At 42.7% G+C, this 27,623-nt stretch overlaps 1 protein-coding gene across 3 annotated transcripts in view; it reads right to left on the reverse strand.

The window, feature by feature from the left end:
• ARFGEF3 (ARFGEF family member 3) overlaps positions 1-26,601 on the reverse strand; it is a 185,491-nt gene extending 158,890 nt beyond the window's left edge. Inside the window, exons 1-3 of one of the 3 annotated variants that reach the window (XM_009205990.2) lie at positions 18,430-18,481; positions 3,783-3,869; positions 3,103-3,255 (exon numbers count right to left, since the gene is read on the reverse strand). Coding sequence is in view for 1 of the 3 variants with exons in the window: in XM_003898113.5 (XP_003898162.2) it covers positions 18,430-18,481; positions 26,500-26,584 (137 nt within the window). In the remaining 2 variants the exon portion in view is untranslated. Of the gene's footprint in view, positions 1-3,102; positions 3,256-3,756; positions 3,870-18,429; positions 18,482-26,499 lie in introns of those variants that run through there. The other 2 variants (XM_017958286.2, XM_003898113.5) reach the window with 2 other exon arrangements.
• Positions 26,602-27,623: the final 1,022 nt, after the last annotated feature.

A 27,623-nucleotide genomic window follows, 5' to 3' on the forward strand; every position in this document is an offset into this window, starting at 1 on the left:
AGCAATACGTTGGCAATGGGCTGCTTTACTGCACTCAGGGTAATAGCAAGTCTACTATATAAATGCATGACCTTTCCAAACGAGACATGTGCTGGAAGAAAAACAAATATGCCCAGTATCTTTTTTTTTTTTTTTTAACGCACAGAAGACAGAAAACAGTAGCAGATTGTTCTCTTAGTGCAATGATTCAAGAGCAAAAGACAGTCAAACTAAGACAGTAAAAGCTGCCTGAGAACTATCCCAGCTGAGGGCATGACAAAGTGACTGTGGAGGACAGGACAGATCCTCCTTACCAGGCGGTGGGAGGGGGAATCCTAAGTCTGCCTGACATTATTATTCTCGCCATTCATATCTATCAGAGACCACAAACAGCAAATGCAGCACCATCATTTGCAGCAGGAGTGGTTGTAAATGTCCTGCATCCAAACAGAGACTTAGTAAGCTTGCGAAAGTACACATATGGGTGCCCACAAAAATCAGCAAAAGCCAGCTAAGATCCTGGAGGCTGATAAAGATGTTCATATGGAGGAAAAAGGAATCTGTCAATAAACAAATACTTAAGTATTACAAACACTATAATTGTTCTACTCCATTATTTTATAGCAAAATCCTATTATGTAGTTGCCTTTAGCTCAGGTGTTTTTCCTTTCCCTAGATTAAATCCCCACACACACTCATTTCCCATCCTAGTAGAACTGGGAGAGGTTCCTAAGTTGAGGAAAACTAGGAGTACCTGACTCCCCACCTACACATACTGCTGGCTCCACTCGATGCCTTTTTGGTAGGGTGACTTGACACACCGTTCACATCAGGTGGATGCTGAGGTGGGCTACAGTGTTTCTCCCAGTATGTCGGAAAGCACCAAGACACTCTCTGTCCCAGCCTGAGGAGGCGGAAACACGCCACAGAGGACTGATCCAGGAACTGCACTGAAAGACAGGGTCAGACCAACCTGGGAGAGAAACATTCGGACTCAAGTTTATGGGGCATCACCACTCTTCATGGCCATACCAGGTGGCATTCTCCCCTCCCCAGGCACACACAGGGGCCCAATATTCTTACACAGGCTGGGTGATACCCAATCGTCCCCTGAGAGCCAGAGCCTTCCTCGCTGGGGTGTCAAGGCAGCTGTGACTACCCACCTGAAAGCCCAGGTGCCTGAGCAAGGAGCCTCACTACTCCAGGCTAAGGAGAAAGACCATAAACGGAGGTCACAGTATCATGAAGGACAATGGGGTCTGTGAAAAGGACTCTGGTCCAACTCCCTCCCATTATTTAGCTCTGAACAGAGGGGATAATCCTGGGCATGCTACTTGGCTCTCTCCAAAGCTTTGTTTCTACCCAAAATGCTCTAGGAAGTTTCTGACTTTCCCGGCCTCCTTCAAAAGGATGAGAGGGCCAGCTGCTGTGGGTCATGCCTGTAATCCCAGCACTTTGGGAGGCCGAGGCGAGCAGATCACCTGAGGTCAGGAATTCGAGACCAGCCTGATCAACATGGAGAAACCCTATCTCTACGAAAAATACAAAATTAGCCAGGTGTGGTGGTGCACGCCTGTAATCCCAGCTACTCGGGAGGCTGAGGCAGGAGAATCTCTTGAACTCAGGAGGTGGAGGTTGCAGTGAGCTGACGTTGCACCATTGCACTCCAGCCTGGGCAACAAGAGTGAAAGTCTGTCTCAAATAAATAAATAAACAAACAAACAAACAAATAAATGAAAGGGATGAGAGGAATAACTCGCGGAGGAGATATGTAAAAGCTTTGAAAGGGACACTGCAGTGAGAAGAGCAGCAGAGTCTAAGGAAACAGGCCCTTTTCTTTTATCCTGGCTCAGACACTTGTGTTCCCTACAAGTCTCAGTTGTTTTGCTTGCAGGATGGGGATATCTCCACTGCCTCTTCAAATTCTAACAGCCTCCACTTTCAGAAGTGCGGCTGACAGTGTTAGCAGCCTTCTCCTCAGTGACAAGAGTCCAACTTTATTTTGCCCAACAGCATGGTCAGCTCCAAGTGGTAGATCAGTATTGGTGTGAGCCTTTCCCAAAAATCCTGTTTTCCACTTTTCCTGCCTCCCTTGTAACCCTGGAAAACTTTTGCTTTACCAACAAAAAGGACCAGACCTGCTTAGTCGGCTCTGCCCTTCTGCCTTTTGTCTTTTTGACTTCTTTCTAGATGGGGATGTGATATCTGAAGCTGCAACAGCCATTTTGTGCATGAAGAGTCAGATAGAATGGAAGGCCAAGAGAATCCTGGAGATACCAGTGCTGAAAGCCGACCTCCAGACAGCCTGTTACGTGAGGAAAATAGCCCCATCTCATTTAAACCACTGCTAGTTAGGCTTTCCCTTACCACTGAATGTATTTGTAAGTCACATAACTTCACTAAGGCCTGTTTCCAGAGAAGAGCCAATATTCAGGTAGTGGCATATGTGCCTTCTGTCCCAGTACATTTCCGAAGGGTGAAAGGTGAAATCAACAGGAACGACAATTCCGATTCTAACACATCTAAATGACAGATATTCAACCAATATACACTGAAGAAACAGAATAGTTAAAAGAACAATTTTCGGGTCACATCTATATTTGAACCTCTATCATCTGTTAGCTGTGGGACCCCAAGCAAGTGATTTTATCACTCAAGCCTCAATGCCCTTATCATGAAAATGCAGATTATGTTACTACCTATTGTACTTGTTGTAAACAATAAGACAATGCATGCCAAGCCATTGGTATAATTCCTGGCATAGATCAATACTCCTTGGTAACTCTCATTACTGGGGGGTCACTCATGTTGCACCAGAGGCCGTGGGTATAAGGATGATGGAGTTCAAGATCTGGATGGGAGATCCTACAAGTAAATCAGTAATTTATGGAGAAAGATTGAGGCTCTAATATGCATCTGCATGCTCAAGGGGTGGAAAGAAACCCAAAGCCCCACCTCCAAGGTCCCATATCTTGTAAACACCACAGATATCTCAGCTCTCCTCCATATTTTATCAAAGTTACCAACCATTTAATTTAAAACTTCAACTCTTTATCTCATACACAAAACAACAGGACAACAAAATGGTCAAAAGACAGCCAGACATAAAGAAACGAATCCTACCAGCAGATCTTCAGACTGGCTATGGCAGTTGCACATGCCTGGGCTATCCTCCCTTCTCTGGATCCCTACGGGTCACGATCATTCCTTTAGGGAGGGTGATCAGTTAGGGTGTGTTCAGCTGCAAGCAACAGAAAGTCCAATTCCCTCGGTGGCCTAAACAAGGAGGCAGATTAGTTCCAGGTTCAGGTGATTCAGTGGCCCCTTAACACAGCTAGGAGGCCCTTTCTATCTTTCTTCGGATCCACCATATGTCAGCTTCATTCCCTGGTTGGCTCCTCTCACTAGCTGCAAACAGCTATAGCTGCTCCAAGCATCATTTGAACGTGAGACATTTCGGAGGAAGAAAGAACTTCACTTTCACAAGACTGAGAGGGTACCCCTCTCATATTCTGATGCAGGGCAAGCCTGTGGCCAGCCTCCTTGGAAGCACAGGGCTGATAAAGAGGACAGATCCTATACCTAGTCAGGTTCATTGGGGGTAGGGAGCAGTTGGATGGTGGGTGGGCAAACAATGGTTTCTCCATTGGAAAATAATGGAAGGCCTAGAGAATTTACAAATGCAAATAATTACTCCCTAAACTAAGAACGCCCCTGTGTATTTTCTGGCTAAAACCAAAACCAAAGCATCATCTTCAGGAAGGTATGTGTTCCTACTGGAAATGTGATGTCCTCCGTCCTACCCATAGCTCCATCAACAGCCATCCTCATCCACGGACTGCCAGGAGAGAGGCCAGCTCAAAGAAATGTCTTTGAGTCTACAAGTAAAACTGGAAAGAGAACACAATGATAAAGCAACATGAGATTCCAATTCTTTTATTTCAGACACCAGAATTTATGTTAAAGAACACTTAAGACTGCCATAGTCAAGTTTTCCAAGTCTTGCCTGTTCAGGCAGATTTGTTTATAATTCCCAAGGACCAGTTGGGCCCCTTTATATTCACAGGATGAGGAAATAATGCTTCTTAAATCCATAGTTGAATCTGCCCTTTCTTCCTGGTACCCTTGTTTTCCTATCTAAAATCACACTTTGAAACCCAGCACAGGAGGGGGGAAACCTTAATTACACCGAAAACTTCCAGAAAACTGCAAGCCTGTTTACTAGAGTGATATTTCATTCACGATTTTTTGTACATTCTGCAAACTGCCGTCTTCCTTTATATCTTATGTAATCTTCATAAGAACCCAGTAAGGACTACACTGTTTGGGGGGATATTAATTCCATAGCTATGAGGATGGTAGAAGTATGATAAAAGTAGTTATTTTTCATTAAAAGTATGTCATTTATATTAACATGGAATGGGTTTGCTATTATTTTTAATGATTTTAAACATTTTGTTTTAGTTTCCAATATGGTAAATAGATATAATCCAAATTTTAAATAGAAGCTATGTGAGATAAATAATTTTTAAAAACGTACAAGGTCTTAACACCAAAGAGTTTGAGAAGTGCTGCCTCAGTCCACATCAGTAACATACAGAGGGTTCTGAGAGAGCGCCCTGTGGGTGGAAGCTGCCCTCCTGCCCCGACACAGGGGAGATACAAAGGGGCAAGGCCCTCCTTTGGACAGACCCAGCATGGACACATGCTGAGCACTCACAGGGGAGGGTGAGGCCACCTCTGTGGCCTGCAATGGGATCTCTTCAGACCTGTCACACTGGGGAAACAGAGGCACCTCCCCACCTTCCCATTTCCATCTCCATTTATGGAAACTGACGGGCAAAATGATCAGCTCGAGGTCCCAACAGGCATATGTTGAACTAGGACTTGCACATGTATTATGATGACCTATTTGCTTTCCCTTCAGCAAATGACGAGCTCTTTGAGAGAAGAGAGCATGCCTCCTGTTCCTCACTGCATTTCTGGCATAAACCATGCTGTGTGTTTGGCTGACTCCAAACCAAGGCCACCTGCTCCCCCTTGCCAACTGCCTGATCCACATGAGCCCAGTCCCCACCCTGTCTTCCCACTCTGCATCACTCTCTCCAGACCCCTCCGATAGAGACGCCAACACGCAGAACTGAGCTCAGTGAGGCAATCATCTAGAGCAAACATTCGTAAAAACATCCTCTGTACTGAATGCCTGGGCATGCACACCTTTAACAATTGTTTTCTTTCTTAATCAAACCCTCCTGTTGACTTTAAATTACATCTTTATTTTTACTACCTCTGAAATGCATGAATGCTACCCTCCCCATTTTCAGCAAAGGTCGTGTTGCTGACCTTGTCTTCCACACTCAGCTTTATTTCAGAGTTAGGGGTAAACCCAGCAGCCCTCCCACCTGCTCAGTCCTGGGTGTCCTCTGTGTTCAGCCCTCTCCCTCTGCCCTTCCCAGTCATGGGATCCCTCCTTCTCCCAACCCCCAAGCACGGCTGGGCCCAGTTTACTGGCTTCTGTCCTACCAACAGCCTCTGAAATAAGCATACAAAACCCCTTTTGTTTTTGAAGGTTTTTCTCCCAGCTGGTAAATACAGAAAAACAAAATAGGATTTATAAAATAAAGCACACCATAGGCAGTTATAGTTTCAGGAAAATAAAAACCATTATTTTACATAGAACAATTCTCTCTGGACTTCATTAAATTGAAAATTAGTGTAGGTCTGCTCTCACTTAAAATATTCTAGAAGGATTCCTTTAGGCCTAAAAATGAGCCCTATCCTAAATCTTCTCTCAGTAATTCTTCAGTTTTGCTCACCTTAACCCTCATTAAAAAAACCATATTAATTGTTACCTGGCCTCTTCCTTTGGTCAAGTTAGCAGAAGGTGGAGAGGTAAGAGTTAGTTATTTAATTGCATAATTACTCAGGTCTCCCCAGTGGGTATTCACATCAGTTCAGACTACAGTCTCTTTTGTCTTAAAGTTTCCTTCTTCCTTACAGAGAGGTAAAGTCAATTTAAGTCATTTCCTGGCAAAGCTGGGTATACACACTAATCTTAATAGCTCTAATAATTCGTGACACTCCCCTCAGTCTGAATATAGGACAACCCTCTTATAAAAGCACTGGCTCCTTGGAAATTGCATTTGAAGCTGTTTCAATACAAGGTGGTCTAATCCATAATCCTTTATTGGTAAGTTGCACTTGTGAGTGGGCAATATAGCAGGTTTTCTAGGAGGTTTTTTCAACAATGGTGCTTCATCAAGTGATTTACTGCATGAAATGTAATTGTATATATCTCAGCTCTTCCCACAAATCGCAAAAAAAAAAAAAGAAAAAAGAAAAAAAAAATCTTCTGTATTAAGTCAAATAATTGGAGAGCTAATACCCCATAGTGAGTTAGGAAGGTGATTTTTGGAGTCCAGCAGCCCTGGTTCTGCTCTGGACTGGCTCAAGGAGCTCAGCCAGCTACATAGCCCCTCCAATCAGAGTGTGTCCACTGTCTCACACAGGAGTGCTGTCAAGATTAAATGGGAACAGCATACATATAGTACCCAGGAAAGTCTCTGGCACTTGGTAAAGGTTTGAAAATGTTAACTTGTATTCTCATGTGTCCCAAATTTAGATGGGAAATGTGAATTATAAGGCTATTAAACATATTAAGAAGCATTGTATTAACGGAGTAGTGGACTATAAAATAGGTAAAGGGAGATCTCCTGTATCAAATGTATCAGACTTAAGTTGAAAAAGATACAGCAGGGAATTATGTAATTACATAATCCTATTGATTTATATACAATTCAACTATACATAAATACACAGTAAAATTAAAAATATACAAAAATATAAAATACTTAATAATAAAGGTTTCCAAGAAAACAAAATATGATTCTAGTCTGCACCCACCCTTCTCTCAGAAGAAAAGTCCTAGAGGGTGAAAAAGAAAGATGTAAATACCTCTGTGGAGCTACTGACATCACTAAATTGATGGGCTCAGGTCCCTATCCATCTCTTGGGATCCATTTTTATAATCCATCAATATAAACAATTTCTCAGAGGCACAGTTTGAAATGAAAGCAGAAAATTTGGGACTAAATTGCCTTAAAGGCACAGTTTAATGGTGAAAACAATTCATAGACTAATGCACACTGCAAAAATCCTGCCTTCATTCTATTCAAAAGGGATGAAGAGGCTGGATGCAGTGGCTCACACCTATAATCCCAGCACTTTGGGAGGCCGAGACGGGAGGATCACTTGAGGCCAGGAGTTCGAAACCAGCCTGGCCAACATGGCAAAACTCTGTCTCTATTAAAAACACAAAAAAAATTAGCTGGGCATGGCAGTAGAGGCCTGTAATTCCAGTTACTCTGGAGGCTGAGGCAGGAGAATTGCTTGAACCCAGGAGACGGAGGTTGCAGTGAGCCCAAATCACGCCACTGTACTCCAAACTTTGTGACAGAGTAAGAGAGACTCCATCTCAAAAACAAAACAAAACAAAACAAAACCAAAAAAAAGGAATGAAGAGGCCTAAAAAACAAAAATTCATGATTGGATTGTTATATTTTTTTCAGCGGATTTATTTTATGTTTAAAGTCAAGTGTTATAAAGTCATCAACTATTGGTCATAAAGAAAGGATGAGTGGTCACAGCTTGTTTCTGAACATTAATAATTTGTGCACATCCTAAAATACTACTCAAGCCAATATCCCCTACATACTAACTTGGGTGACTTATGCACTCATTTTTTAAGTGGTGACTTCTTTAAGTGATGACTGCATCACTTAAAAAGTGCTTTTAGGTCAGAGCTATTAACAAGGAGAGGCTTTGTAATGGAGAGCTAATTGTCGGTCTTCCTTATCAACGTGAGTAGAATGTGGAAACCATTAGGACTGGCTTACAACGGGCAGATAGCCCCACAGAAACAGCTGTCTGTAAGCTAGGAAATAGAATGGTATTATCACTTACACTATGTTAAAAGGAGAAAAGAATATTCTTTGTCTTCCACAGCAGCAGGGAAAGGAAAAAGAGAAACTAGATCTTCAGAGCACCTTGATTTCTAACACAGATTTCAGCAACCTCCACTGCTAAATGCTAGTCCATGTGCCACTTTCTCCTTGCAAATACATTTTTCTGGTCACCTGTTTATGGCAAGCCTGATCTCGGGAAGCTAGAAAAGTTCAGGTCTCCTCTAGAACGAGCCCTTGCTCACTTACGAGGTTCCCACTGAGCCCAGAAAGGCTGACAATGTCCTCACATTGCCTTTCACAACTTGCTGAGATAAAGAATTCGCTAAATCTGAAAATGAGCCAGGCATGGACTAACCAAAGTGTCTTAAAGCTCCCCTACCCCTTTTTTTATGGTCCAGAACCAGCAAAACTCAACAGAGTTTGACTCAACACAGCCAAGACTCATTTACATTTGTGTGACTCTGCAAAAAGAAGTCAGCTATAGTAGGGAGAAAAGGAAGAAGGCAAGAAAAGGGTACTTAAGATGAGTTTACATCCAAGAGAAGCACACATGTTTATAATCCATCTAGAATAATGTGAAGCACCTGTCCAGCATGTATGCTCAGACCCTCCATTCATTAGCACAAGCTGAAAACATGAATTACAAATTCTACACCAGCATCCTTTGTTTCCTCCATGACAGTGGGAGGTAGCAAGGTGAGTCCAACACTTCTCCATGACATAAGAAAGGCAGGTACAATACTGATGAGAATCAAACTGTGTGCCAAAAACAGCTATTAGGGTATTTGCTGTCCTCATCATTTTAAATCATACAAAGTTCTTCCTAGTTGATGCAGGTATGTTTCTTTCTTCAAATTAAAACCAAAAAACTGATAGGCATGGTGGTTCACACTTGTAACTCCAGCACTTTGGGAGGCTAAGGTGGGAGGATTGCTTGAAGCCAGTAATTTGAGATCAGCATGGGCAACGTAGCAAAACTCCATCTTTACAAATTTTTTTTTTTTAAATTAACTGGGCCTGGTGCCATACATCTGTAGTCCTAGCTACTTGGAAGGTTGAGGCAGGAGGGTTGCTTGAATTCAGGAGTTCGAGTTTGCAGTGAGCTATGATTGTGCCCCTGCACTCCAGCCTGAGCAACAGAGTGAGACTCTGTCTCTAAAAAGAAAACAAAGTAACAAAAAAAAACTTGCATATCTTGCAGAAGTCGCTCCAGGGTTCATAACACAGAACTAAAGCACTAAAATAGATCAATGCGGCATAAAGGCAATTAAAACCACATGAGGAATGGGAAGCTGTTATGGATGGTTCTCTCCAAGTATAAACACTGATGAATGTGCTCACACCCTGCATGAAAAATCAGTAGGTCCCCACATCAAGACGAGGAGGAATATGTCATTATCTGGACTGAATGAAGTGTCTGGACCAGGCAGGCAAAATGAAGCAAAGGGCCAGGCAGAGGGTCAGCCAGGGAGGAGAGGTGGTGGGACACATACACAGACAAATGGGAAAAAAAGCTGTTAGAGTCTTTCTGGAAAGTACACCTGGCAAGAGAAAGCAATTAGGCTGAGGTTGGCTCTGAAAAATCATGAAGCAGGTAAGCAAAATGGCTGGGTTATGGCTAGGGTAATCACTGGGATTGTTCCCAAAGGGGCACTGAGTAATGCCAACAAGAGGTTTGCTGCCAATGGCTGCCTTTTGACAAAATAGCTCCAGGATTCCCTTGACAGTTTTATCTCATCTGGACAAGAACTGTTGCAAGTGACCTGGAAGGAAGAAAGAGACAATCCTGGATTGGGGCAGGATGGGAGTGGAGGTTCTTTAGTCCTTTAGAACAGAAATACTCCAAGTCAAATTCATGTTGGAAGTGGGGGTAGGACAGGCAGCATGCCTCTTCCAGGATGGCCAAGGACTTTTCATGGAAATCTACTGAGAACTGAAACCTCTGTATCTTTAGCATCCTTCGGCATAGAATATTGGTCAGAGTCCTGACCACCACCATCCTCCACCCCTTATCTAATACACATTAGGGTTTTAGTCGAGTAGAGGGCACAGGATTTAAGTCTATACTAACTGAGGTCAATAATTGTTGGGTTTCTGAGTATACTCTTTAAGACCAACCCTCTCGGTGAGTAAGATATTAGAAGTCCTACTGCCAAAGCTGAGATTCCATTTTGGCACAGATTCTTTCGAATACTGCATTTTCTAAGAATCTAGGAGATGAAGGCAGTGGCTTTCTGGGACGTGTGACATTTACAAGGCACTGAGCTAAGAGATACAAAGATGAGTAATTTATCTAGATGAGCTCCTTGAGGCTAGGGTCTGATAACAGAACCTGCAAACAACTGCCAACGTGGTTTATGAGCTTCACAACAGGATTATGTAAGGAGAATGGTGAGGGCACAAAGGAGAGGAATATCATTTTTACCTAGGAAATAGAGGAAGGACTTCAGGACACCTCAGCACAGTCTTCAAGGATAAGTAGGATAAGGAATTGAGAAAGGTTGCATGTTATAAGACACACACTGGGCAATTTTGATGAAGACAGCAGCTCAGAACATGTCCCCCTAACATTTTAGTGCTTAATATGCAGGGGAGCTATTGGGCTACTTATTCAAACATCTCCAGACCTGTGGTTTTGATCTTGGCTTTGGCATGTGGAAGGAAGAGAAGCCATGACAAGTATGCTATATTTCATCTTATGAGATGGCCTAAGACATAAGAATGGTGAGGATTAGGGAATACCTTCAGTAAAACCCTAGCCAACCAACATCATAGTCACATATTCTATAGAAAAAGTCCCCCTGTCCAACAAAAACAAATTCAAAAATAGGAAGCTACCCTTGTTCCAAATGCATTTAAATCAACACAAAGATACAGGAAGCATAAAAAAGTAAGGTAATGTGACACCCTCAAAAGAACACAATAATTCTTCACCAATAAATTCTAACCAAAAAGAAATCCTTGAAATGTCAGATAAAAATTCAAAATATTGATTTTAAACATGCTCAATGAGATGCAAGACAAATCTGAAAATGAATATAAGGAAATCAGAAAATCAATTCATGATATGAATGAAAAATTTACCAAGGAGGTAGACATCTTAAAAAAATTCTGGAACTGAAAAATTCATTGAAGGAATTACAAAATATATTCAAAAGCTTCAGTAATAGACTAGACTAAGCAGAAGAAGGAATCTCAGAACTTGAAGGCAGGTCTTTTGAAACAATACAGTCAGGCAAAATATAAGGAAAAAAGAATGAACAAAGCCTTTGAGATATTTGGGACTATATAAAGCAATCAAACTTACAAATTATCAGTATTCCTGAGGGAAAAGAAAGACCAAAGATCTCTTTAAGGAAATAATTGATGAAAATTTCCCAAGTCGGGCAAGAAATTTGGACAGATCCTCCAGATACAGGAGGCCCAACAATTTCCAGAAAAATGCATTGCAAAGAGGACTTCACTGCAGCATATTATAATTAGACTGTCTAAAGTAAAAGTGAGCCAGGTGCGGTAGCTCATGCCTGTAATCCCAGCACTTTGGGAAGCTGAGGCAGGGGAATCACTTGAGTCAAGGAGTTTGAGACCAGCCTGGGCAACATGATGAAACCCAGTCTCTACCAAAACAAACAAACAAACAAACAATACAGAAAATTAGCTGAGTGTGGTGACACATGCCTGTAGTCCTAGCTACAGGGAGGCTGAGGTGAGAGGATTGCTTGAATCTGGGAGGCAGAGGTTGCAGTGAGCTGAGATCGCTCCACTGCACTCCAGGCTGGGTGACAGAGCATGACCCTGTCTCAAAAATAAATAAATAAATAAATAAATAAATAAATAAATAAATAAATAAATAAAATAAAAGAGAAAGAATTTTAAAATCAGCAACAGAAAAGCATCTAGTCACCTATAAAGAAAACTCCATCAGACTAACAGTGGATTTCTCAGCAGAAAGCTCTTAGACAGAAGATAATTGAATGACATTTTCAAAGTGCTGAATCACAAAGAAAAGAAAATGTTGACGAAGATTTTTATATCCAGCAAGAATAAGCTTCATAAATGAATGAGAAATAAATTTTTCCCAGACAAGCAAATGCTGAGAGAATTTATCATCCCTAGTCTGGCCCTACTAGCAATGCTCAAAGGAGTCTTAAACATGGAAATAAAAGGCTGATATTCACCATTATGAAAACACAAAAGTATAAAACTCACAGGTCTTATAAAGCAATCAAACAAAGGATTAAGAGAAGAGAAAGGAATGAATGGCAACAAGAGAGAATTCCATCAAACCACAAAGACAGAGAAAAAGAAAAAAACAAAGAATCTAGAAAATGACAACATGACAGGAACAAAACTTCACATACCAATATTAATCTTGAATGTAAATGCATTAAATGCTCCACTTAAAATATATCGATTGTCATAAAGGATTTAAAAAAGATCCAACTAGGCCGGGTGCAGAGGCTCACACCTGTAATCCCAGCACTTTGGGAGGCTGAGGTGGGTGGATCACAAGGTCAGGAGTTTGAGACCAGCCTGGCCAATATGGTGAAACTCCATCTCTACTAAAAATACAAAAATTGGCCAGCCGTGGTGGCACGTGCCTGTAGTCTCAGCTACTTGGGAGGCTGAGGCAGGAGAATCACTTGAACCCTGGAGGTGGAGGTTACAGTGAGTTGAGATTGTACCACTGTATTCCAGCCTGAGTGACACAGTGAGACTCCATCTCAAAAAAAAAAAAAAAAAAAAAAAAAAAAAATCCAACTATACACTGCTTATAAGAAACTCACTTTACTTGTAGAGACATGTGTAGACTGAAAGTACAGAGGTTGGAAAAGATATTCCATACAAATGGAAATCAAAAGTGAGCAGGAATCACTATACTTCTATCAGATAAAACAGACTTTAAATCAAAAACAGTAAAGACAAAGTCATTATATAATGATAAAGGGATCAACTCAACAAGAGACTATAACAATTTTAATATATATGTACCCAACACTGGAGAACCTAGATTCATAAAACAAATATTACAAGACCTAAAGAAAGAGCTAAACACCAATACAATAATAGTAGGGGACTTCAACATCCCACTCACAGCATTAGAGAGGTTGTCGGGACAGAAAATCAACAAAGACACATTGGACTTAAGTTAGACTTTAAGCCAAATGGACCTAACAGACATTTACAGAATATTCTACTCAACAACTGCAGAATATTCTAATTGTTCTCGATCGGTAGCCTCCAAGTCTTATGTTATTACTTGGTTGAAAAATCAGTGGATAGTCATGATGGAATCAGTGACTACCAGTGGCAACTGTACTTGGTCATATTTTTCACCAAATCCATCACTATTAGGGAGCATCCTGAGTTGGCTTTTGCTTATGAAACAAAAAGGACATGGGGAGGATGATTCTAATCTAAGACGTAGCCTGAGCTGTCGATGGCTTCTTCAGTGTAGGGATACCACAGTAGCCCACTAATTCATAGATTTATTCAACCCTGCATAGATGCATGTAAGAAGACCTTGAAGTTTAAGAAAAGGGAAAAGAGAAGCAAAGATAGCAAGGGTGCAGTCTCCTCATGGAGAAAGATAAGGACCCTTAAAACCCACCCCCAAATCAAAAGCAAGACTAAGGGTAGCAAGGTGGAAAGATTTTCACATGACTAGCCACTAATACAGTCAGGAAATATTCCATAACACATATTCCCTGGACCTTCCTCCCTCCATGACACTGAATATCAATGGGCTCTGCATTAATTCCTACCCTTGTTGCTCACCACATCAACAATGAGAGTGAGCATTTGATCAGTGACAGAGCCTTGGGCATAAATAAGCAGTGTCTCTTGACCTCCTAATTACATCTAAAATGTTTTATCATCAATATCTCCCTTAGAATGCTCTATGCATAACTGAATCCAGTCACCAGTCACTTAAATCATTCAAAAGTCATTAGAGCAATCAATGGCAAAAGGAAAGATAACACAACATAGGTCTTTCAAGGATTCAATTTCAACACAGGCTCTTCAAGGGTTCTTCTGATTTAAGCTACCACTACTAACACACACAACTGACCAAAAACAATATTAGTAATTATGAGAATGGGACTACACTGAACATGAAATAAACAAATCAAAAGGAAAAAAATAGGAAAAAGCATAGCAAAGGTATTCAAGATTATGAATGATCCCTTAGCCCTTTCCAAAACAAACAATTTTTAAAATCTGCAAATAATCACCTCAAGGTGATTATGTAACAGAAATGAAAACTAAATCTGAATTGAAAATCAGAAAAATGTAAGACATACTTTATAAACTTGGCTTCTTTCCCATATATTAGATGTAAGCATAATGAAAGAAAAAATAACATATCCAAATTCTCCTCAATGAGCAAATATTTACAGTGCCTGGATTTTTTTTTTTTTTTTTAGCAGATGCTCAAATAGAAGGATGCCATGTTACACATAATGATTTAACAGAGTAAATGCTCTCTTGGTTTAAAGTGTCTCTAAGAGGAATCAAAGGATTAAAGAAGGACTGATTTACAACACAGGCAGAAAAGCCCATTACTATATGTCTCCTCTTTATATCATTTCCCTAATGATAACCTGGAATAGTAAATCAGACTAGTATTGATTCAGTCTCTTTTCTGCTCTAATTACGGCTTCTTCTTGTATCTTAGAAGAGGCTTTGAGAGGTTCCCCACTATTGTGAATCACAAACTGAAACCTCCTTATATGTATAAAAGTCTCTAATACATTTACATTTGCTACCACATCACAATGTTTTCCATTTTGTGTATCTTCATTCTCCTCCTTCAAATTTGTTTTTAAAAAAACAGCTTTGAGGCCGGGCGCGGTGGCTCACGCCTGTAATCCCAGCACTTTGGGAGGCCAAGGTGGGCGGATCACGATGTCAGGAGATCGAGACCATCCTCGCTCACACAGTGAAACCCCGTCTCCACTAAAAATACAAAAAATTAGCCGAGCCTGGTGGCGGGCACCTGTAGTCCCAGCTTCTCAGGAGGCTGAGGCAGGGGAATGGCGTGAACCTGGGAGGCGGAGCTTGCAGTGAGCCAAGATCATGCCATTGCACTCCAGCCTGGGAGACAGAGCGAGACTCCATCTCAAAAACAAACAAACAAACAAACAAAAAAACTTTGCAAGGCTCATATCTGCTGTGTCTCATTCATATGGTTCAATTCTCTGTACAAGAATGCTTGATGATCTCATTGTGCATCTAAACATAATAATGTCCATTCTTTTGAATAGTAAGATGATCTATCTTTGTACATTAGGATAATCTTCATCATTAGGGGAAATACTCTGAGTTGAATTTCTGATAATGGTGAAAATATGTAAAGAAATGTACATATGCATATATTCATCCATAGTCTCTCATCTGGCACCCCTCCCACCAATTTTGTCAACAGCTCCTGTAGGTGCACAAGATAGGTGGCTGGCTCTGGGGTAAAGCAAAAGATCATTGAATAAAATAAAGCCACATAAGTAAAAGGAGAACCAAAAATATGTCCTTGGAGACACTGAAACCATATTCTCTCCAGCTCTTCTGGCCACACACATACACATGAACACTAGACAAAGAAGGTCATTATATAATGATAAAGGGATCAATTAAGCAAGAGACTATAACAATTCTAAATATATGTATGTGCCCAACAATTAAACATTCCCAGCCAGTGGAGCAGAAGCCTCTTCTGTTGCTCCTCACACTGAAGACCGACCTTTTATCACAAACCCGGAACCACAGAAAACCTCACCGCTGGGTTAAACAACACTTTGGATCGTTTAAAAGAAAAGGTTGTTTCTAAAGGAAACTCTTTTACAAACAGTCACTAAGAAAAGGTTAAGATTCTGTTTTTCACGTGTTTTAAGTTAGCATTCAAATTTTTTCATCACAATTTTAATTGTGAAGGCTGTAATTCTGGAATACTGGAATTATTAAAATTTTTAATTAAAACATATCACTCTTGAAATTTATCTCATGAATATGACAGCAATTTGAAAAACACCTTCTTCCATCAAAAAAGGTGAACAAACTCTTCTTTAACAGTAAAAAATGCTGTATTGTTATTTTTCTCCTTGAACTTATATTTCCATTCCATTTTCCCCAAATAATTTTCTCCAATATATTTTAATGCTAGAAAGCCTTTTATTACTCTCCATACTGTGCTTCTCTCTTAAGAAAAAGTATGTATAAAGTAATTTTTAAAATATTTCCTGTAACCATAAGGCTTTAAAATGTTCAATTATAAGTAATCACTACTAATGCACAAAATTGGTCCAAAGAACATTAATAATTATTTATCAAATGTCAATATGGTTAGCATAGAAAATATACTTTTATTAAAAATACATTGCTAAAGAAATGGAGTTTGTTTATATCTCCCCCAGCTAGTTCATATGCCTATGGAGAAGTATTTTCTATTGCTATACAATAAGGTAGAATTTAGCACAAATTACATATCAATTCTTTACCTTTATAGTTGTAAGCAGTAAGAAACCTTGTTTACAGAAATAATAAGGGAATGAAGGAGACATCATCAAAAAAAAATCTTTTCGTCTTTCATCTTATAGTTCCTTCAACATTGCTGAAAGCCAAGAAGTTAAAACTACCTAACTTGAAAAATGATGTGTTTCCTGGTCCTTATAATCACTTCCTTTACCTGTATGGACACTAGTATGTTCATAGTTCTTTGTGGGTGGGACAAGATCTCTGTACCCCAGGGCGACACACTACTGTAAGACACAGGTGGGTAACAGGTGTGGTTTTCTCTGTCAAGCAAGAGCAGAGTGACCGTAAAAGATGAGGTGGAAAAGGAGACATGGCAACGTCAGTTTTGAAGCAAATCAGTTTTAAGAAAGGGAACTTATAGAAGTTGGGAGCCAGGAAATTGCCTTCTTTAAACTATCCATGCCTTCACAGCTCATAGAAAGTCCTCGCATCCTCCTATGCGCTGCACACTTCAGCTGTACCACCTCTCCACTAGACAAACATGTTGTTGCCAAACATTCTGTTCATGTATAAGCTTTGTACACACAAAAATGTACTTAGTTTAACACATGGATTCCCTTACAATATGTAAATCTACAGGTTTATGCAGCTACTAGAGGAAAAGTAATGAATATTTTAAAAAGATAGAAACTAAATTTTGTTCAATCTACTTAAAAAGAGAGAAAATATCTAATCACAGTATCCTGAGAACATAGAAACCATACTCAACAAAGGGTTATAGTCCAATATATTTTATAATCTCAAAGAAAACCCTGGAAACAGCCCAAATGTTATTAAACAACAGGAAAACTGCTAAATGAATTATGCTACAGCCATATAATGGATGTATATGTAACATTTTAATTTGAAGAACATGTACTGGCATTAGAAAATATTCTATATGGTATTGAGTAAAAAAAACCAAGCAGGCAACAAAGTCGTGAATAAAGTTTTGTATTAATTTATAAAAATATATGTGTATAGAAAAAGACATTTAAGAAAAATCTATTAAACTGTTTTCAGTGATCATCCTTAGGTGATAAAGTTATGAACAACTTTCTTTTTTATTCTATTGTTGTTTCCAATTTTTCTACAGAGGGCAGGCATTTCTCTCCCAGTGAGGGTTGGGGGAAGGCATAGGGGGAGGTGAAGAAGGTGGGGAAATAGGCTCCCTATCTCTGGGCTGCTGCATCTGGCTGTGGACTTCACAACCAGTAAGATGATGTCCATCCAGGGTTGCCAATCAGAGTTTAAATCCACACTACCTGGTGTAGGGGTGCATCCCCATCAGAGGGAGTGCAATTTTCTTTCTACTCCTTCACATAAGTTTTGATCATGTCTCTCCTTGACCAATTTGATCCTTTTACCATGGACTTCCATGGCTGGTTCCTTTAGGTCACTGATTTCATTCCCTCCACAGACAGGTGGCGTGAATGCAATTAGGTTCACATCATGCTAACCTCATGAAATATCCCAGCTCATGGGTGCAAGAAAGCCTTTAGTCAGCAAGTAAAATGCTATGCTATGGTTTGAATGTGTCCCCACCAAAAGTAAGTGTTGGAAACGTAATCCCCAATGCAACAGTATTGGGACATCAGGCTTAATGAGAGGTAATCTGGCCATGAGGGCTCTGCCCCATGAATGGATGAATGCAGTTATGACAGGAGTGGGGCTTTGTTAGAAAAGGGTGCATTCAGTCCCCTTCTCTCTTCTCTGTTCCACCCTCTTTTTGTCCTTCTACCTTTGGGATGATGCAGCAAGAAGGCCCCCGCTAGATGTGGCCCCTTGATCTTGGACTTCTCAGCCTCCAGAACCATGAACCAATAAATTTCTGTTCATTATAAATCACCCAGTCTGTAGTATTCCATTATAGCAGCACAAAACAAACTAAGACACACTGTAAATCAATGTGGTTATCTGGGCCTTCAATGGGCAATATTGACTTCTGTAATATTATACAATGTCCATCTCCTACCTCAGTACATGTGGAGGGATCTTGACAATGGTATCCAAACCACCCAGAGTTTCTGCAAAAGAAAAATTACAAAGTTAAAAATAAATATTTAAACACTGAGAATATACACTGTACATGAATTTCTCTGTTAGTTTCTCTTTTCCCCAGGAATTCTTCTAATTATAAACTAGCCAATTTTCAATTATCTGCATGCAAGTCTTTCATATTTTAAAATCCTTTTCCCTTGAGAGCCCCAGAGATTTCCCTGGACCTTGCAAACTACTGGGGAGGGGAAAGTTAAAAATTAGGGCACATTTCCCCATACAGATAAAGAACAAATAGTTAAATTCCTAATCTGAACCACTGAATCTAGTTACAACTGACTAAGATACTATATTCTTGCAATAAAAATAGAGAAAGAAAAGCTGTGTCCTTGAAAATACTGTTTCAATATCCTTACACAATAATTCATACTTGTGAAAGACTTTTAAATTCACAAAGCACTTACATAACATCTCATTATTCTCACACACATTTGTGACATGTTAGATTAAATTTTTTTTTTTAATTACAGTATAGTTAGGATATCAATTGGAAGGCTCACATCCAAATCTCGTTAATCCAACCTGGATGTTCAATACTTTACCACTGTTTGTGGATTTTTCACACTATTGCTGCCTCCAATTTTAGAGATAATGAAAAGCTCACCAGTCTCTTCCCCAAAAAAACTGTACTATTTCAATCCTTCCAACTTGTCTCCAGTCTTGTAGCTCAAATTGTGTTAACCCCTTTCTTCACTCCTTAGAGTCAGCAAGCCCTGTCTATCTGAATTATTTTCACTGGGGAAGGAGAAACGTCTCTTCCCACCTTGCTCAGAGATCAGAGAGAATAACAAACATGAAATATATATATCAGAGACTCAAGGCTAAGAACAGGCCTGATAGGATCTGGGCTTGATGTGGCCAGTGGAGCAAAAGAGTGGATTTCAGAAAGACAATTAATCAGCAGAACAGAAAGATGAGTTCAGCAGGGTTCTTGGTATCATGAAGACAAGGCCAATGGAGGAAAATGAAGGACCGAAGTCAATGCCTAAGATAAGACAGGATGACAAGAAAGGGAAGCCCTGAGATGCAGGTACAGGAAGCAGCTCAAAGGCCACACAGGCCAGCGCACTTTACCACTTAGCACAGCAGGGACTGGCACTCAGGACAAGCTGATGCTGCTGCCCAAGGAGAGGCAGTGACAGTGAACAACCAGATCAGCATGGTTTTCCCACAGGACAGAGGGATATATAGTCAACTAAGGCTGGGTAACAGTGCCCAGCTCTATAAGGCTAAGAGCAAGCTAGAAGAAAAGGAAAAGAGAAAAGGCAGTCACGCAGCAGCCACTGTGAAACTACACCTCTAAGTGCAGTGAGACTCCCAGGCACATGGGATAAGTGTGGAACCCAAGGCAAAGAGCATCCAAGGTCAAGGTCAAGGAGAAAATGGCCTGCAGCTTTGCAGTAAGCACCCATGACAGAATGGTAGCTGGGGAGAGGGCACCATGGAAGCATCAAGAACGAAAGCAAAGTTAACCAGGTTCCAGTCCAGCTCCGCTCCAGCTTGTGACGCTGTGGGATCGGGACAGGTCACTTATCCTCTGTAAGTTTTAGTTCCCTCATCTTTAGAAAGAAGACAATGACACCTTCCTTCTGGGATGCTTGTGAGGAACTGATAGGATCATGATCATAAAGGGCCTGACACAGTTCTTAGTTGCCAGTGCCAATTCCTGTCTCCCTTCTTTGATTCTCTCCCTAAATACTGGACCAGGTCCTGGGCTAGGGACCCAGTGGTGAGAACAGACATGATATGTGAATTCATGGAGTGCACGTTCTCATTTCAAAGCATGATAAATGCCAGGAAGGAAAAGACAGGGAATCAGGCAAAAGTAGAAAAGGAGGTCCTACTTTGGACTGCGACGTCAGGGCTTCCTGCTGGGGGTAATGAGACCACAAATGATTTACTTAAAGTAGATAAGGAGGGGTGAGTGGAGTGAATAATAAGTTTGAAATGCATGGAGAATCCCAACATCTTCCCTGACTCTGTCCTGCCACTTCAGTCCAAGCTGCCACCTTCTATCACCTGGATGACGGTACCAGCCTCTGTCCTGACCTTTCAGCTTTTGGGCTTGCCCCTGAAGATGCAGTCTCTGCTTAACACAGTAGCCTGAGAGACCCTGTCAGGACCCAAATGAGAGCATTTCCTCCACCCCAAATGACTCCCCATCTCATCCTTAGAGAGCCCAACAAGGACTTTCATGATCTGGTCCTCAATTCCTACTTCTCTCCCCTTGCTCCAGCCCCCTGACTCCTTGCTCTTTCCTGAAGCCATCAGATAGATGTTTTCCCAACTAGGAGCCTCCCTTTTAGTAAAGTTTTCCATGAATACCCTATTTAAATGGCAATTCCCCCTTTACTCCAAGCACCTCCTATCTTCTTCACCATTTTATGTTTTCCCTTTCTTAGCTCTTATCACTCTCTTTGCTGTCATGTGTATTTTATTTACTTATCTTGATTATTGGCTGTCATCTCTCCAAGAGTCTGTAAACTCTTGGATCTTTTTGCCTGTTTTGCTCACCATGTTATCCCTAATACTTGGAACAGTACCAGGCATGCAGTAGGTACTCACTAAATATTTGCTGAATTAATGAAGTAAGAGGGAGCACAGTGTAGCTGAGTAACTGAAAGATCAGTGTGGCTGAAATTCAGAGAGCAAGGACCCCTCTCTGTCATGAGGGTTTCAGTGGGGAATGACCCTTCTCTCCCATAAGGGTCTCAGAGGGGGATGACCCCTCTCTCTCATGAGGGTCTCCATGTGGGATGCTCCTCTCTTTCATGAGGGTGGTATAGGACAAGGCTGTGGGGCAGGTAGGAGCCAGGCTATGTAGGGCTGGACAGAACACACTAGGGACTTTCGTTTTTATCCTAATGGGATGCTATTCAGTGTTTTAACATGGCATGTCATGAAAAGATTGGGGTTTTCCAAGGTGACACTAATTGGGAAAAAGAACTTGAGCAGACAAGGAAGGAGCAGTTAGGAGGCTGTTGCAGAAGTCCAGATCAAAAGAGAAGGCAGCTTATTCTGGAGAGCTGGCAACAGAGGTAGAAAGAAGTGGACAGCCTTAACATATACTTAGGAGGTAAAAATGAGTAGAGCTTGGGTGAAGGACTAGGTAAAAGGGCAAATTACAGAAATGTATCAAGGATGACTCTAGATTTCAGGTTAATGCAACTGGACAGGTGATGACATCAACTGATCATTTAGAAACACCAGAGGTGAGTGAGGTTTGGCAGTGAGGTAGAGGTGGGGAAGAGCACATGGTCACTTCGAGCCTTGTTGAGCTGAGTGCCTGTGAGCCATTCAAGTGGAGATGTTCAGTAGGTAGCTATGTTGCAGGGTGTGGGTTTCAGAGCACTGGTGTCGACTAGTGATATAAACGTGGGCATCACATTCACAGAAACACAGCTGAAGCCATGGGTATGTGTGTGTTCAACTCCAGAAGAGCTGGGAGTAAGAGATGAGGGCTCAAAGTTATCCCTTGAGAAACTCAAATATTTACAGCTGGGGAGAGAATCTGGAGCTGTCAAAGGAGACAGAGTGACTCAAGAACCAAGATGGATGTGGTCATAGAAGTCAAGGTAAAGCAGATGCCCAGGTGTGTCTAGTATCACCAGGAGGACCTGTGAGATGGGAGTGAGAATGGTCTGCCAGCTGGATGGCTGTATGTTACTGTTCCTCAGTAACTGTGAGTTGGTGGGATAATGGAGGTGAAAGGCATATGACAGCAACATGAAGACGGAGTAGAACGTGAGAACACAGATACAATTTCTACACTTTTTAGGGAGTTTGGTTGTGAAGTAATAACCTGTGGCTGGAAGAAAAAGCAAGTGGGTAGATAGACAGAAGGCTGCTGGTTGGATAGATGTTCCCTCTTCTCCTACTTGGCCTTCGTGCCTCTAGTTTCTTTCCTCGCTACTCCATTTTCCACATCTAGTCTGCATAAGACCCCTGATAGACATAAAATACTAAAAGTAGGACTTGGTTGCTTCCAGCTTTCCTGTTCTGCAATTCTATTTCATCCCATCACAGCCTAGCTCACAAGCCCCCAGGACTGCCGGTTCCTGAAGTTCTTTCTGCCTTTCCCCAAGCCAACCCTCTATCCAATTCATTCCTTTCTACTCCCTGGCCAGGCCATTCCTCACCAAAAAAAACAACCAACCAGGTAACACTAAATAAAGAGAAGATACATACATATGCCTTGTTAGTTATTCTACAACCATTAACACTGATTTTCAGAGACATGTCATGACAAAGTAGACAAAGTAGAAGAAGATGCTAAAGTTAAAAAACACATGACAATATGCCATATGTGGTATGACCTTTTGCAAAGGGAAAGACTCCAAAATGTCAACAGTGTTATCTCTGGATAGGGAGACTGCAGATTATTTTAATTTTTTCTTTATGTGGTTCCATTATTTGCAACATTCTAAAGTGAACATATATAACTCTTATAAATAGAAAAAGATGAATATTATTTAAAACTCAAGCAAGCAGTTAAAGTATTGATTTAACTTATTGAACGTCTGCCTTCCACTATAGGTACAGAAGCAACCAAAGAAGCATAAACGGCAGTCCCTGTACTAAAGAGCTCACTACACTGTTGACACGTATTGTTTTGATTGACCAGTATCCGTTCCCCTGGCTTCTGAAGAAGCATCCTAATTATACTTCCAGGAAACCATCTTCCCCAGCTCTGAATTTCAGTGGAACTTGTACCCTAGGCCTAAAGCAGTTATTCCCTTCCATTCTTTGACTAGAGGACTGGTTCAAGGATACTCACATGAACCATCAGGACAAAGAGAACAAGGGAAACCAAGGATCGAGCAGGAGTGACTGGAAAAGTCTAGCTCTCTTGATATGATCTAAATATGGTGACGATCATCTATCTCAAAATGGTCTCAGTGAGGAATGACACCTCTCTCCCCTGAGGGTCTCAGAGTGGGATGATCCCTCTCTCCCATGGGGGTCTCAGTCTCAGTGAGGGATGACCCCTCTCTCTCATGAGTGTCTCAGTGGGGAATGACCCCCTCTCTCCTGAGGGTCTAAGTAAGGGACAATCCCTCTCCCATGAGGGTCTCAGAGGGAGATGACTCCCTCTCTCCCATGAGGGTCTAAGTAAAGGATGATCTCTTTCCCATGAGGGTCTCAGTAGGGAGATGACCCCTCTGCTCCTATGAAGGTCTAAGTGGGGGATGACCCCTCTCTCCACAAGGGTCTCAGTGGAGAATGACCCCTCTCTCTCATGAGGGTCTAAGTGAGAGATGACCCCTTTAATGATGGTCTAAGTGGGGGATGAGCCCTGTTTTCCTGGGATGGTCTAAGTTTATTGTTGCCTCTTTTTATGAGATGGTCTAAGTGTGTTGATTCATGAGCCCAAAACCGTGGAGACCCATGCAGAGCATGTCAGTCAACCCACAAAGAGCAGGACAAGATCCCTGAAACAGTGTCTAATTCCCAAGTCACAGCTATTCTTGCAAGGGGTATTTTAGTTAAAGGAGTAAATAAATCCTGTTTCGTGTAAGTCAGCTTAAACTAGTTTTTTTTATCTCTTGCACCCAACATATTTGCCAATTATACTGCCCATAAGAGCCTACCTGTGCACACAATCAACTATTATCCAAAATAGTAGGTACCCTAAGAGAGTCATGAAGGCAAGGATCTGAACCCAGACAAGCAACTGATCCTACTGAGGAGCTCAGGGAATGTTTCCTAAACAAGTTGGACCTTGCAGATTCTGAAAAGGGAATCCCGACAGAAGGACTAGCATGAGCAAAGGCAAAGAGAGAAGTGTGCCACACAGCATGTTCAACAAAGTGCTGCAGTTGACTGCCACTAGATCGTTGAATCTTGGTTGGGGAGTGACAAGAACAGAGGCTGGGGCTAGATTCTGAAGAGCATTCTGAGGAATTTACACATTAATCTAGAAATAAATTATGGGGGTTGAAGAGTGACAGGTGTTTTGTAATCTAAACAGTGATGGGTAGTGGAAATGGACTGGAGTGGGAAAGACAACAGGAAAACCTATCTCTATGCCTTTGTTCATGTCTCCAGCATGCTCTTCCAACAAATTCCTTATAGGGGACATTTTATTCATCCATATATCCCACTGCTCAGTACCAGGGAGGTCTTAATAAATGTTTGCTAAATAAAGAAGCAAAGGAAAGAAGGAACTCATAGCTTCCCCATTGTTCAAGTGAAATCTGCTTCAAAAGCCCCACCAGCTCACACCAATTCTCCCCCAATCCATGGGCCCCACATTTATCCTCCCTTCTTTGACTTGTTTTCCTGGTTTGCTCAATCCAACTGCATAATGAATGCCCTGCACTATTATTTAACTATTTCATGCACTTCCGTCTTGTCTTGCTAATTACAGAACAATCACTGGGAAAGGAAGCACATCCACTCAGGCTGGTTTTTTTCAGACTTGACTCGAATAATCTACCTGCCTCAATGCTCAGCCTCCCCAATGGCTTTAAAGGACCTAAACTCAGCAACGTTGTGGTTTAACTTAATAAGACGTTGATGTCAGTATTCAAACTTATTAAAATACTAGATTAATCTCCTCCTCCCTGTTTACCTAACTCTGCCTAATTTGCAGCAAAATAATAACGAATACTAGGAATGGCATGTTTAAAGCACAATTGGGCCCTGCTTTATCATGTTACCCAGCCATCTGTGACCCTTCATTAGAGGCATTTTGGAATCTAGCTTTGAACCACTCTGCTGAATGACAATGGCAACGCAAAAATAGTACTGTGGCTTTAAGAGCCTTGATGCTCTCTCAGATTTCTGGTCCATTTTTCTCTAACAGTAAGCTAAAATGGTCAAGTGCTGGTTCTACCTACAAGACAAACTTCCTAGACAATATTCTAGACAATTTTGTGACGATAGGCACAGGTTTAAAAAAAAAAAGATGCTGCTATAATTGTCTGTACACACACCCAAACATGTGAATTAAGACCATCTACATATTAAGAGTCACCTAAACCACTCTCAAAATTTTACATTTAGTGGAAAGCCTGCTAAAGGCTCTTCTCTATCTCAGGCTGCATCAACGCACACACAGTGTCATGACAGACAGTGATGGTTCTTGGTTGCAAGGGAAAAGGAGTCAATTTCATTTTTCAATTGAGTGGCAACTGAGACATCACATCAGGCTCCGGCAAGGCAAAGCGAGGAGCCCGCAGAGCTAGCTGCGCTGGCTTCTTCTTGGCCTTTCCTTTCTAAAAAGCAGCACCATCACCCGAAGTATGCTTCTGATCTATTTGCATTACCATTCTGACCATTTTGATTGCCCAAACCCAGCCTAATTGAAATGTCTTTCTGTTTTTTTCCGCTGCTGAGTTCTGCAACCTGAGTCTGAAGAGAAACACAAATTTGCTCCCTGGAACTTATTTCAATGCTAGCACAGCTCACAAACCTAAAATCCCACCTGTCTGACCGGCAGACCACAACAGAATTGCAGAGGTAACATGATCCCCGCCCGCATGTTATTTTTCAAGTGCAATAACCCTGAAAGCTAACACTTAGCAAGCCGACCTCTATCAGGAAAATCAAACTAAACAAGCCTTTCCTTCCTGGTTCCACTCGCCAAGGATTCGACATCAGGGTTGTTGGTTTAACTTCCCTCTTCCCCAGAGGCGCTTCGCTATCAGGCCCCAGGTTTCGCACCGGCTCCGGGTCCTGCCTAACTCGGCGATGGGGAAGCATCGTCCCCAGCGCCGGTACCGGGAGAAGGGGGCCACCAGGAGGGGAAGACAGCGGTTCCCGGGGAAGGTTTTGGAGAGTGAAAGAGACCGGAGAGGCGACGGCTGATGTCCACGCCCGAGCCAAGACTCTCAAATCCCACATCAATTTCCCGAGGCGACTCTCGCAATCGCGCGAAGGGCACCCATGACCGACGCTCCGCGAAAGCCCCACGCGCGGAGGCGCGGGTTCAGCCCCGGCCGCGCGGCCCTCCCTCCGCGGCAAGCAGGTACCAGGCGCTTACCCAGGGCCCAGGTGCAGCTCTCCTTGATGGCTTTGTACTTGCTCCCGGACGCCTCCTTCTGCAGCTTCCTCAGGATCTCTTCCATCTTGACCTTCCAGGCGCCGGGCCGCCGCCCACAGGGAGAGAAGCGCGGGCGAGCCGGGCCGGGGACGCCGCCGCTGCCTGGCCCTGGGCGCCTAGGCGGCCGCCGCGCGCGCCCCCATGCCGCCCCGGCACGGCTGCTGATGAATCACGCCCGCTCCATGCCGCGGGCCACGTCAGCCCCGCGCCCCGCCCGCCGCCCCGCCCGCCTGGGTCAGGTGCGCTCCGCTCGGCGGCGGCTGCGGGCTGGGACTGGAGAGCGAGGCTGGAGGCCGCTGACCTGACCGCCGAGGCAGGCCCCGCGGGCGCAGTGCTTCGCGGAAAGGTGGGGACGGATGTCCGGAGCTGGCGCGCCAGCCGCCGGGAGGGAGCGCCTGCTCGGCAGCGGGCGGCGGGAAGCAGGCGGGGAGGGGCCTCCCCGCGGTCTTCGCACCCCCTGCGCCGACGGTGGCCGCGGGCGGAGTTGGAGCAGCCCAGCCCTGACACCCGGACCCCCAGCGTGGTGCAGGCGCCGCGCCCGCTGCATCCCGTCGTCTGCTAACCAGAAAATTCTTGCGTTCAGTCACGAACAGCTTTTTTGGGCCACTCCCTGTGCAGCGTTGCATACACTGTGCCCCTGCCTGCAGAGAACCTCCAGTCAAGCTTTCAACACGCGGCGGGGCGGTGGGCTGAGGTGGGGCTGGGGTAGAACTTGATACGCCCCAGGAAACCAGGCCCAAAGAGGCTGAGTTACTTCCCAGACCAAGAATGGGTCCCCAAACACGTCCTGAATCCAAAGCCGCTTCCAAAAACCTCTCTCCCCTCCTCTTCCCGTCCTCTCCTGTGCTGAATTGCTGCCCTCTGAAAAATGGTGTGCACAAGGGCAGCCACAGCAGAGGGCCGCTCATTGGGATGAAAACGGGGAGCCCCAGGAGGCTCACGCGGGCGGTGGGGAAGGCAATGTGACAGGGCACCCCGTGTTTCCTTTTTCTTTGAAAATGTTCTGTGGTGGAAGTGAGGATGATGGACTGCAGAGAGGCACACTGGCAGCTGGGAGAACAAAG

This window comes from Papio anubis, chromosome 6 (assembly GCF_008728515.1).
Source record: "Papio anubis isolate 15944 chromosome 6, Panubis1.0, whole genome shotgun sequence".
Classification (NCBI taxonomy): Eukaryota; Metazoa; Chordata; class Mammalia; order Primates; family Cercopithecidae; genus Papio; species Papio anubis.